The following is a 12,535-nucleotide window of genomic DNA, read 5'->3' on the forward strand; positions in this document are numbered from 1 at the left end:
TTCCAGGTTTAATTAACAATGCTCATTAAATGAATTTTTATTCATTTCTTTTAATATTACCCTGCCACCTGTCTTTAGGAGGCATGGGCTGATCGTTTATTCTAATTCATTTCTGTTAAAGATGGCATTTAAGGGTGGGAGGAGGGATATGAAGAGGTATAGAGGGTTGAGCCATTCAAATCTCTTCATCCCCCTCAAATGCTCTTCAAGGACGCTGCTCCTGGAAGTTCTGTATTTATTTTCCACCAGATCCATTTCATTTGCTAGGAAAAATTGGATTGGACATGCTGTATTTTGCAGTTATGTTCCAGTTCATTCTTAATGTCCCTCGCTCGTCTAGTGCGTATAATGTAGAGTCTTTATTCATCTGAAAGAGGTGAAACTGCAAAATCCAGGCAGGAAGGGCTGTGAGTCAGCCTGCACAGGACAGCAGGCGAGCAGGAGGATGGTCCCTTGCAGCAGCTTGGAGGGAAGCTGTGTTTCCACCCAAAAATGAGACAGAGCAGAGGAAACCTGCAATGCTGACAGACAAAGGGAAGGAAAAACAAAAGGCAGGGCTGTCCCGCTGCCCCTCACAGAACATGCTGGGCGAACTGGGGTCGTGGGAACACATCAGGCTGGGGCAGTGGGGCTGTGGGATGCTCTCACCCTCCCCAGCACAGCACAGCGGTGCTCAGGAAGGAGAAAACAGACCTTGCAACAGACTCTGGGCTTTAGGAAACCCCCAGGAGCTACGCTGCCCTGGCACCTTCTCTCACCTTCTCTGAGAGCACAATCAGCACCTCCCCAGCCCTGGGGTCCTGCTCAGCAGCACCCTCAGAGCCCTACAAGAAGCAGAATTGTCCTTGTGAGATGTCCAAGACCCACCTGAGTCCTTCACTGTCCCAGACCCTCTGTCCAGCTGCTGTCTGATGATGAGGGCAAACCAAACCCCTGGGCCTCTCATGGACAGGAGGCACTCGTTAAGTCATCAGCGCTGATGATGAACAATGATTCACTTTTTGCTGTCCTGAGGTCCCGGACAGGGCCCAGGACTGTCACACGGGGGGTTGCCAACACACTCTCCCAGCAGCTGCCTGGTTTTGTTACTGGTTCAGCCTGGCCAGGACCATTGCTGGGGTCACCTGAGCACAGGAGGCTCAAGCACAGCTCCCTGCTACCTGTTTTTTAGCATCCCTGTTTAAGGACCACAAGTCCAGTTGTACTTGTGTTTTGCTCTGCCAAACATCCTTTGTGTTTCCTAACAGTGGCGAGGTCCTGCTGAGGACCTCAGCGCCAGAGCTGCCCCCTCAGTCCCCAGCTACAGGGAGCATTCACTGTGAGTCTGGGCAAGGTCTCCACCCCAGGGACCACTTCTTGCACATGGACCCAAGCCAGAAATCTCTGAAAAACTGGTTTTGTAACAAAGGTCCCAGAGCTCCTTCCCAGGAGATCCCCAGCATTGCCACGAGTGTGTAAGGGGCTTGAGGCAGCAACTTCTGCTCCTGGGGGTCAGCAACAAACATACTGGTGGAGCAGGGTGATGAGAGCACTGAGAATAAAGTATGTGAGCAGAGCTCTTCCCTAGCCAAAGATGAACCAGTTCTTCTCCAGAAGCTCAGCTCCCATCAACACCTCAGGGAAATACAGGCTGCCCCTATTAATTCCCACATCCCCTTCTCAGAAGGAATCTCCTTGCTATGGGTCTGGAGAGCCAGGCAGGGCTTTGGGGCGATCAGGGACCCTGCTGAGGGGTGGGCAGGGAGTGTGGCAGCCCCCTTGTTCCTCAGGCCTCCACTCTCACCATCCCTGCTACATCTCATGGCAGGAGGGAGGGGGCTGCACTGGGTTCTGGCAGCACAGCTGCCAAATAACAACCTTATGAAATATTTAATTTTATTGCCAGTGCTTTTGGGGTGAGATGAATAAATGCTTTAAGACAATGTATACCATGGTCAGGTTCGCAATGGCATTTTGACATTTAAGCTGTCAAAGGGAAATAGAATGTGGATCTGCTCCTGTGGGGCCTTGTCCATTTTGTTGGAGCATAGTGGACAATCATCTTGCTCCTGGAGAGCTTGTCCTGGTGTTGGAAGTGCACTGGGAGATAAAGCACAGTTTGCTTTGGGTGTTGCTGGCTGCAATCCCACTCTGTGCTGGCATCTCAAACACTGGCAGAGAGGGGATGTTAGATGATGCCACATCCACCTCTCTGGCACCAGACCATCAGTGCCCATGGATGCCAACTGCCAGGGGCAGAACCTGTGGTTGGGCTTGCAAAGCTCAGGGTGGCTGAGGACACCCTGCAGCCTTTGAAGCCTTGGCCAGGCTGCCAGGGCACCATCTCCCTCGTGTGGGCTGAGCCAGCTGGGCGTGCTGGGGCCTGTGGACTGGCATGCACGGAGATGCCCACGTGGCAGGAGGCTTCCAACAGCTCCAGTGCCCTCCCCTCCTGAACGTGCAGTGCTCATTGTTGTTAGCACTCAGTCGTGGGGAGGAAAAACAGTCTTTTTGGGGGTGCTCTGTCCAGGAATGTTTGGAAAGTGCTCTGGGACAAGAGAGTGATGATACTGCTCAAGGAGCTCTGCCATCTCCACTGGCATTCAGCCTGGTAATGTCCCAGAGAAACATGGGTGTCTCACCCCTTCCACCACCAGCTCAGGAGCTGTGACAGGCTCATGAGGAGCGTGTTTTGTTTCCTGCAAGGAAACATGTACATGACAAGACATCAGGGTCTCTGGGAGGGTCCAGCTCTGGCAGGGCATAGATGGTCCTGCTCACACCTGAGGGGACTTTACACTGGAAAGTGTGAGAATGAGGTGCAGATGCTCCTTTCCAGGCACCTGCTGGTGGCCAAATCCCACTCCCTAAGATGGGGAAGGATAAAACTGGAGCACTTCCTAGGTTCTTGGTTTGCTCCCAGGTAGCCTCTCAGGGAATTCAAGACCAGCAACCAAAGGCCTCTGGGTTAGGACTGTGCTAGTGTTGGAACTGGGGGCCCAGGCTGGATCTCTGGTCGGTGTTGGAGCTCCAACAACTGCCCACGGGAATGAACCATGGCCAAACCAGATCAGCTGCCCACAGCACGCCCAGCACTGCACTGGGGATAGCAGAACATCCTCCTGGTGATACAGGTCATATCTCTCATTAGCACTAATTAGTGGCTGTCATTAATAGGAAGCCCACACCCCTGACCAGAGGCAAGAGTGTGTACAGGACCGGGAAAGAAAGGTAAAGGCTTTGAGGGTTTGGGTGTTTTTTCCTGACACTGCATTGTATTCCTAGCTTTTCCTGCTGGTGTGTCCCTGCGGTGCAGGGATGTGATCCTGGCAGGCTGAGGAGCCTCTCCCAGCCCAGCTCCGCAAAGTTCTGCTCTTTTCCAAGGCCAGGAGGCTCATTTGCTGGTTTGGCTCGCACTGCTCTGCTGGCAGCACCTGCCTTTGTTCCAACTTGCACTGGCTGCTCAGGGCTGAGCTGAAAAGATCTGAAGATACTTTCCCTGAGCAGCAGCCTCCTCTCCAGTTGTGTAAGGCACTCGCTCTAATAAAGCAGTGAGCCAAAAACACAGTGTAAAGCAGGAATGCACGCAGAGCCAGCCCTCCTTTTGAGGCAGCTTCGTGCTTGATTTTCCCCTTGATCAGACGATTCCACAGCTCCCTCCAACGAGTTCTGATCAACGCCTCGGGCTGGCAGCAGAGCCGGTCCCGGCGAGGCAGCAGCTCCCAGAGAACTCCTCGGCTGACACCTGGTGGAAAAGCGGGAGCAGGGAGTGCCGCTCGGCTGAGCCTCAGCAGGCACCCTGTGCAGCTGCTCCTTCTGGGAAACACCCTCGGGATAACGCGGTACCCGGGAACTGCAAGGCCCGTGCTGCAATAGGTTTACTCCATGTGGCCTTTCTCTTCTGTAAAGCAAGATGTTCTTCGGTCTGCAGCGAATCAACAAGGGGGAATTTACTCATTTTGGCTTTCACACCCTAAACGGAGTAGAGGCAGACTGAATCCTTCACCTTGCAAGAGTGGAAATCTCTCCCTGTACATCCCATCCTGGCAGTGAGCAGGAGCAAATAGAAAATCCCATGGATGTACTTTGTGCAGGTGTTTTGTGGGGCAAAAGAGGCAAAGCAAGTGGTGCTGGGAAGGTTTTCTAGGTGTGAACTTGGGATGATGGTACCAGTGGAGGATATGAACTGGGAGATCATCCAGCAGCACAGCATCTTCAAGTCACAAGGAGTTATCCCCAGTGCTATCAGTAAATAATAAAGCTTTTCCCATTCCTTTTTTCAGGGTTCTATGTATAGTTACTAATATGTGCAGGACTCAGAAAATAAGGTGAAAACCTGCAGGGTTTTCCTGTGACAAAACCTGTGACAAAACCGTGACCATATTAACGGGAGAAGCAAGCATCCTGTCAGGGCCCTGGGCAGAAAGAAATCCCAGCACTGAGAAGTTTGAAAAACAAACTGACAAAATGTCTTTAATAACAAAACAGGCTGTTTTTACAGAGAAATCCTCACAACAGGTCGAGCAAGGGCATGGTGAAATGTTCTGAGGCAGCAGCACTTCTGCACACTGATGTGGACAATGCTGATCATGCTGGGCGCTGCTGCATCACTCCAGTTCTGTAAAGTTTGGTCATTTAAATGGTTTTTTTGTGCCCCTCTGGCAGCAAAGAGCAGGGCAGAAGTGCTGACCAGACCTTGTGCAGGTGTCTGGCTTCATTTCCCACCCGGAGTGCTGCTGGCTCCTCCCTGTTCGGCCAGACACTGTTCCAGAGCTGCCATTCCATAGAGATTAGCCCACTCCGTGCCGTGGTGGGACAGGATCACATCCCTGCACTGCTCGCTGGCTCTGGCCAGCTCCACCAGCACGGCCTGGAAAGCGGCGACGAGCTCAAACTCCACAGAGGCTGGAGCGACGCGGGACAGCAGCCGCGCGAGTCCCTGCAGCCAGCGCGCCTGGAGAGCGGCGTGCGGCAGCCAGGGGAAACGCGGGACGCAGCCGGCCAAGGCCTGCATTCCCAGGAACCAGAGCTCACGGATGTCATCCCAGGCGCTCACGTAGGCGGGTGACACGGCCACGGCCAGGCCATCGCTGCCGGGGTCTGCCTGGGCCGTGTGGGCCTGCGAGAGGAAGCGAATGGCAGCTCCAAAAAACTCCTTGGCAGACTGTGTTCCCTGAAGGGCTGGAAGAAAAAGGAAATGAATGTTACAATGCAGAGTTTGCTCACCCAGAGAAAGGCCCTGTGGTGGGGCTGTGTGGAGCAGAGTATCTTCCTGCCCTAGAAATCTCTTCATCCCAGCACATCAGCCTGCTGAATGCTTCACGTATTCCTTGCTCCTGAACATTGTTGGTTTATCACTTTTCCAATGACAAACTGGACCAGTTTCCCTTCTATTTGCGTTCTCCAGCCCAACTTCCCAGCTCCTGGTCACTGCTCACGCAGTACAACGTGGGCTTTGCCAATGGGAACTTCCTTTACCTGCTGACCCCGCGAGGATCCTGGCCATCATCAGGCCCAAAGTGGCAACGTTTGCTGCCAGAACCAGGTGATGCTTCTGGGGCAGCAGAAGTGGAAGAGACTTCAGCAACACATCCATCAAGGAGGAAAAGGTTTTGTCATGCCTAGAGAGAAAATAAACCCTTTTTGACACGTCTCCTGAGCAGAGCCAGAAGCACCTGAGCACAGCACCAAAAATATAATGAAATTGGGGCTGAAAAAGGAGCATCCCTTTTCAGCATAGCATGTTAACAGATCCTCAAGCTTGATGCACAAGGCACCCTTTCTTCCCACTGCCAACCCCAGAGCCAGCTCCCACAGCTCTGTTACCTGACCAGGTCCGGAGCAGTCACAACCAGGTTAAGGAAAACCCCACACATGGTCTGGAGACTCATTTCAGTGCTCGTCAGGGGCGCTGGGGCTGTGGACTCAGAGGTCAGAACCTCCCACTGCTGCAGGAAGTACTCACAGAGCAGTGCTGGTGCCCCTTCGGCGATGAGGATGTCCCGGGGCCTGTCCTCTGCTGTCAAATGGCAAAAGCCAGGTAGCAGAAATCTGGAAGGGGAAAGAAACTGGGAGCATGAGGTAGAATGGGTCTAATCCCTGCATTTACGTCCATTGCAGGGGAGAAAGCTCCATGGAAGTGGCATTGCAGGGAGAATGAAAATAGAAAAATATTTGAGCAGGTTTGCACTAAAATGCAACAAATGTGTGCTTAAAATGCTCACCTCAGAGCATCCTGGGGTAAGGCAGAGCCCTCTGTGCTGACCAGCTCTGCCTGGGGAAGACTCACAGCTGGGCTGCCCTCCTTGAAAAGCTTCCTGGCATAATCAACAAGGAAAGGCAAGAGCTCACAGATTTCCTGCTTGAGGGAGGATGTCTCTTCTGCCATCCAGGCTCCCAGGACTCGAACAGAGGCAAAGATGAAAGGATCTTGCAGCTCCTCCTGTTTAACCTGCACGAAGATAGCAAAGTGACACGTTATTGTCACTATACATCAACTACCACAGGTCTGGAAATCACAGTGGGTCAAGAGGGAGAGTCTGCTCCACACAGAGCCACCCCCACAACCTGCTCTTCGTTAAAAGCCCTGCATTACCTGTCTCAAGTAGAATATTACAGCTCCAAATGCCTCCTCCATAATCCTCATGAGCTGCATTTTCTGCACATTTTCTAGCAGAGGGTTCTCTTCCCTCAGGCACTCCTGGATCCCCATCTCCATAAGGACATAGCAGGCTGTCACCACTTCCTTCTTCCCCTCCACCTCCACGGGATCTGGCTCCTCCAGGGTCAGGCGGACCTCCACACAAGCCAAGTTCACCAGCAGGGCCAGGAACTTGCTGCCAGCACTCCCTGCTGGGATCCACTCAGCCCCACAGGCCTGCACGAGGCTGGCCGCGAGCTTCAGAGCGGGGTCCCGCTGCGACTGGCTGAGCTTGCTGCCCAAAACGTCAGCCAGCCCTTTGTAAAGTCTGCAGAGGCACTCGGAGCCCTGAGAGTTCTCTGTCAGAGGAGGTGACAGGGGGATGAAGTGAGGCAGAACCTCACACAGCTCAAATTTGGTCATGTCTTCAGCCTTGAGGAAGTCACTGGAGAGCTTGCTGAGCACAGCCAGGAGCTGTGGAGCATCCCTCTGCCAACACTTGGCCTCTGCTATGGCCAACAGCCCCACAAGCAGGGCGAGGGCACGCTCAGAGCCGTGACCACCATTCAGGTAGGCCTGGCACAGGGCAGACACTGTCCCTTTGGCCACCAACTCCCTGGGGCCCCTGGCCGTGGCCAGGACAGCGCTGAGGCACTGGTACACGTCATCGACCATGGATGTGCTGTCCGGGTCGCAGGGGGACAGCAGGACGTCGTTGAAGGTCGGGATTTTGTTCAGGATCTGGGAGTGCCCAGCTAGCTCTGGGTCGGTGCAGAAACAGGCCAGCAGGGTGAGGCCGAGGGCACGGAAGGTGTGCGGGGGGCAGCCGGCTGGGGGCTGCTGGGAGATCAGCAGGCGGGTCGGGAATGTGAATCCGATCGCCTGGAAGATCTGGCGGCGGGTCTTGGCATCCACCTCTCCGGCTCTGACTGCTTTGGTCACCTACGAGGCAAAACAGGAGCGAGCGTGAGCATAGCAGAAGGATTTGGTACGGGCACAGGATGGAACTGCTGCAAATCAGAAACCAAAACAACTTTATTTAGTGCAGGGAAGTACGCACTGAGCTGGCACTTGGTCCAGTGATAATCCAGAGGTTTACCACGGTGTTCCAAGAGTGTGGCAGCACTGACTGACCCTCCGCACACCCAGGTCAAGGCCAGGTTCCCTTGCTTTGCTGAAGGGAAACCCAAAGCTCTGAAGCAGCTTGTTCTGAGCTCCCAATCCCCACATCCCCGCGTCCCCGGGCCACTCCCGTGTCCAGCAGGGTGTTTGGCCTCCCCTTTGCCCTCTCTTGAGGCGATCCCGCCGTTCCTTACCAGGAGCAGCGCTGCGAACTGCTCGCTGTCGTTCCTCGCGTCTCTGAGCACGCCGAGGCACCGCTTCAGCGTGGCGTGCCCGTCCCCGGAGTCCGAGGCCATGGCCGGGAAGCGCGGCTGAAGGACTAGAGGGGAACACGGGGCAACCTTCCCTCGGCCCCTTCCCTCACGGCCCCGGCCCCTTCCCTCAGCCGCTTCCCTCACGGCTACGACCCCTTCCCTCAGCCGCTTCCCTCACGGCTCCGGCCGCTTCCCTCACGGCTCCGGCCCCTTCCCTCAGCCGCTTCCCTCACGGCTCCGGCCCCTTCCCTCAGCCGCTTCCCTCACGGCCCCGGCCCCTTCCCTCAGCCGCTTCCCTCACGGCCCCGACCCCTTCCCTCGGCCGCTTCCCTCACGGCCCCGGCCCCTTCCCTCAGCCGCTTCCCTCACGGCCCCGGCCCTCCCCTGACGGCGCCCCGCCTGCGGGCGCGCGCCGCCCGCCCCGCCCGCCCCTCCAGCCAATCCGCGCGCCGCGTCCGCGCCGCCGGCCAACCGCGTGCCGCCTTGTTGGGCGGTGCCCGAAGCCGCCGCCTCCGCGCGGGACTGTGGGCAAATCACCTGTGGCTGCGCGGCCTCCGCGCCCGCCCCGCCCGGTGCGACCGGGACCGGCGGGGGGAGCGAGCGGCGGGGCCCCGCGGCTCCGCAGCCCTGGCACTGCCCGCGCGGCCGGACCCAGCCCTGGTGCCGGGAGGTTCAGCTTCCGGGTGAGCGTGCGCCGCCATGGCCGCGGGGCAGGAGGCCGCGGTGCCCCCGGGCCCGCCGCGCTGCAGCCCCGGCCGTGCCCGGCGCCCGGTGCCCGCCTGAGCTCGCCGAGGAGCCGCTGAGGAGCCGCCGAGCCTCGCCATGCTCCCTTGGTACGTACGCGCCGGCGGCACGGGGCGCTGCCGCCTCCCGCGGGGCCCGGGCCCGGCCCCGGGGGCTCCGTGCGGGCACCGGGGGTCTGGGGCGGTGCAAAGTTTCCTCAAGGACCTGTTGGCTGAGCGGGCGCGTGTTTACATCGTCCCCCCTGAAGTTTTCCTCCCGTGTCCGCTCCTGCTCCGCCGCGGACGGTTGAGTGTAATTAATTCCTCGAGGTGTAACAAGCTCTGAGTGCTTGAGGAGCGCTGGTGGTTGTGGCTGTTGACAGCATTCCCTGTACCAGCATTCCCTTTGGATTCTTCAGACCTGGCCTGTTTAATGCCGTTTAGTGCCTAATGATGCTTTCATTGCTCCCTTAAAATGCTATTTATTACCTGTGAAATAATTAATGTTCTCCTACCGCATCACCTAGAGATAATTTGCATTCAATTAGCATGTGGGGCTGTTAGAAAGCCTTTGGCACGAGAAAGGCAGAGAAGTGATCCCTGCCCTGTGGGGCGAAACCAGAAGCAAAGCAGGGCGTTAGCTCCCAGTTTCCCAGCGCTGCCGTGCTCTCCTTTCCCCGTTTCTGGCTGGCAGTGCCTGTGGTGCCATCAGCGGGCAGGTGTGCAGGGGCTGTCAGTGCCTGTGTTACCCTCGTGCTGCTGCTGGGTGTCTGATCCTCAGGCACGTTTGAAACTGGAATTTCCCAAGTGCCTGCTTGGAGACCAGTGGACAGCTGCTGTGATATCCGATGAAAAATGGGGTCTGGAGGAGAAAACCACAAGGGAAAGGACTCTGCACTGTGCCACTGCAGGCTTCATTTTGGTATCAGCCATTGATAGTTCCTTAGCAACAGCTGGACTAATCACAGCTGATAAGACATTTCTGTTCCTCCACAAATGCTCTGTTCACTTTGCACTCTCGCTGGATCTATGCAGGAACATTTCAATTGCCACGGGCTGTTTTGTGTTTCATACCCTATACAGAACCCTGCTGCTGCCCACAAAGGCCATGGAGGAGAGGTTGGAAGCCAAGCCCAGCATCAGCACCCAGTTCCTGTCCCGATACTGCCTGGGAAAAGCTGTGAGGGAGCTGGGAGTTCTGCACCTGTTCTACCTGTGCACTTGCCTGTGTGCCTCGTGCTCCTCTGCAGGTGATTCTTCTCTTCTCTCTGGGACTGTGTGTATGGATTTTTATGGTCTTTATACCTCTTATTTGTTGAAAATACTCTGAGAGAAAAGTGAAATGATTTACTGGTAGACATTGTAGGGTTGGTTTTTTTATTGGTTTCCTTTTTAATTCTTTTTTTAACTGAGAAACCAAAGCAGTTGTTTTTTTCAAACCAAAGAAAGCACCACCCTTAGCAGTTACTAAATGAGCTCTCAGAAGTGTAGCTTGTGTCTCAGAGAGAGCTTTTTCTGACCTTAATTTTTGACAAAAGGGACAAGTGTTAATCTGGAAAATAATTTAATTTAAGGAAAGCAACCTGGAAAGGCAGGAATGTTTTTTAGCCCTAAGATGTTTAATGCTCTTCCCAAGAGCAGTGTGTCAGAAGTCTTTATTTACCTACAGGCAATGATTATGTTTGTTTTTTTTATTTCCTGTTCAAACTTGAGCAACCAACCTCCTGCTCAAGTAAATAACCAAGTTAGTGGCTTGGATGGAAGTTTTCCTCTAATGGATTGTGTGATGTTTGGTTTGGGAAGGGGGTTGGTTTGCTTTGTTTCCCAGCTATGTGGACATGCTCTCCAGGCAGCTGCAGCCTCCCTTTTGTGTTACTGGACCTTCCTGGACAGTTCCCAGTGGCAGATTTGATTAAGCTAATGAGCTGTGTGATCTTAATCAGCTAATTTAGACACTGGAAAAACATGTTTGTATTCCTGGTCCTAGCAAAGGGTTCTGTGTTTGAATGATGAGTGCTCCCTTGCCAACTGAGCTTCCTGCCTGCATTTCCTGGCTTTAGCAATTTCTTGGAGGTTTAGAGTTAGACCTCCTATGAGACATCTAGAGGGTGTTCTAGACAGTGTTTGTTTGTTTAAGGGCTGCTCTGCTTGGAAGAGTTAAAGCCAGGACCATAGAATTGTTCAAGTTGGAACAGTGCAGGTCTGAGATCATCAAGTCCAACAGTTAAATGAGTGAAGAGTCCATTAAATTCAGGCTTTTTACGTGTGCAGAAATAAATCTAATTATATGGGCATAGTTACCCTGATGTGGACATTTTTTCCATGGCAGAGGTTTTTGTTATTTTGGGCTTGTTTGTGTCACTCAGGCAGCGGAGTTTGTGAGGCTGAGGAGGAGTTATGGCTGCCTAGAAATGAGCGTGGTCATGTGGAGTTACGCAAGGGGGACTGTGTTGACATAACTGACTGACTGACTGTGTGGCAGGTTTAAAAAAGTCCCTAGAGTCAAGTCTTTAATCATTAATCTGCTATCAGGCAGGATTAACTGCCTGGGCAAGTCCGTAAACCTGAGGTTATTAATAGAAGCTGTTCCTGTGTGTTCCATTCCCCTGCTGCTCAGCAAAGCTGTGAGCTGCATCCCTGGGACAGGAACTCCTGACTTCCTGGGAAGAGCAGTTTCCTCCTCTGATGTGACAAAAACAGTATGGAAAAGTGACTAAGCACACCCACTGTGCAGGTGTCTTGTGACTTGTGTGGTGCTGAGCTTAGGAGGGACCTCATCCTCAGGAATGTTCCTGCTTTCTTGCTTTCTATGCAAGTGTAGATTCTGTTTTCTCCCAGGGCACGTAGAGTTGTCTGAATGTTTGGTGCCCCCCAAAGGCCATGGAGCTTGAAAATGCAAAGTGAAAATCAGCATGTGAAAATTCACATCTGGCGTGCTGGGAGTTGCCTGTTCAGTTCTGTCACTCCTGAGAGTTATCTGAGTTTTCCGCTGTCCATGTACAGCAATTCAGAAGAACATACTGCCTATTTTCAAATAAATATGTCCCAAATGGCCATTAACAGAGTTCTGGAAATGAAATGTAGCCAAAATATTATTCAAGTCTTGTTTTAGCAGGTGTTAAAAGAGAAGCAGAATGCTCTCAGCATGGTAGTGTTGTGTCATCCAGGCTAAGTCATGGCTCTGACATGCTGAGGACATGTTTCTGGGGATCCAGGCTTTACACTTGAGATGAATAAATATAATACCTGTGTTATGTAGTGATTTGTCACAAGGGATATCTTCCCTGGGAACATTTTTTAATGTGCCCCATTCTGTGTGTGCCCCAGTTCTAAGCCTGGTACTAGAAACTGCTGCTGAATTTCACTGCTTCCATATCAAGCCTTAATTTGAGTGGTATGTGTGAGCCAGGCCTGACACATGAAGAGAGATGGATGAGCAGTGGTGGAGGAGGAGGAGGAAGGATTTTAGTAATGTGGGAAGCAGCACATTTCCCTCATGCACAGCAACAGTGATTCACCTTTAACAGAAAGGGAATTTTACAGGCAAAATGTAAATCTGAGTGGATGAGATCCTGTTGAAATTCTCAGGAATGGTGTAATTCTTTGATTTGTTATTGTTTCTCCGAGTCTGGAGAGAGGGTGTGTGCATACACATGGGTTTGGTGTGTACACACATTCTGTTCTAACTCCAGCCCCATCAGGTTGGTGCCAGGAGCTTGTCCCTGCCTGTGACTGTGACAGTGGTGCCAAGGACTGGCAGTGCAGGCATTTCAGGTGTGATGAGGTTGCTTGTTGCCCTGGGCACACAGATTCCCTGT

General features: G+C 53.5%; 2 protein-coding genes across 3 annotated transcripts in view; one reads left to right on the forward strand and one right to left on the reverse strand.

The window, feature by feature from the left end:
- Positions 1-4,425: 4,425 nt before the first annotated feature.
- Positions 4,426-8,119, reverse strand: NCDN (neurochondrin). 2 transcript variants are annotated; one of them, XM_053999087.1, is made up of 7 exons: positions 7,936-8,119; positions 6,575-7,561; positions 6,204-6,430; positions 5,806-6,030; positions 5,458-5,600; positions 4,675-5,160; positions 4,426-4,597 (listed from the first exon to the last, which is right to left on the reverse strand). In XM_053999087.1, exons 1-6 carry the CDS (start codon positions 8,035-8,037, stop codon positions 4,694-4,696), a joined length of 2,151 nt encoding a protein of 716 aa, XP_053855062.1. In that variant the 5' UTR covers positions 8,038-8,119; the 3' UTR covers positions 4,426-4,597; positions 4,675-4,693. The 2 variants fall into 2 exon arrangements, with proteins under 2 accessions (XP_053855062.1, XP_053855061.1); XM_053999086.1 differs by having other exon boundaries at positions 4,426-5,160.
- Positions 8,120-8,569: 450 nt separating this feature from the next.
- The window catches only part of KIAA0319L (KIAA0319 like), a 29,623-nt gene continuing 25,657 nt past the window's right edge, over positions 8,570-12,535 (forward strand). The window contains exons 1-2 of the mRNA XM_053999085.1: positions 8,570-8,828; positions 9,801-9,967. Coding sequence (XP_053855060.1) covers positions 9,826-9,967 — 142 coding nt within the window. The 5' untranslated portion in view covers positions 8,570-8,828; positions 9,801-9,825. The remainder of the gene's footprint in view (positions 8,829-9,800; positions 9,968-12,535) is intronic.

This window comes from Vidua macroura, chromosome 25, assembly GCF_024509145.1.
Source record: "Vidua macroura isolate BioBank_ID:100142 chromosome 25, ASM2450914v1, whole genome shotgun sequence".
Lineage (NCBI taxonomy): Eukaryota > Metazoa > Chordata > Aves > Passeriformes > Viduidae > Vidua > Vidua macroura.

What these genes read in the sequence shown, in the direction of transcription:
- NCDN (XM_053999087.1), bottom strand. Translation starts at nt 8,037, where the DNA reads ATGGCCTCGGACTCCGGGGACGGGCACGCCACGCTGAAGCGGTGCCTC. An exon ending in TAATATTCTACTTGAGACAG is followed by an intron (nt 6,431 to 6,574) that starts GTAATGCAGGGC and finishes ATCTTCGTGCAG; the next exon opens with GTTAAACAGGAGGAGCTGCA. An exon ending in TTACCCCAGGATGCTCTGAG is followed by an intron (nt 6,031 to 6,203) that starts GTGAGCATTTTA and finishes TTCCCCTTCCAG; the next exon opens with ATTTCTGCTACCTGGCTTTT.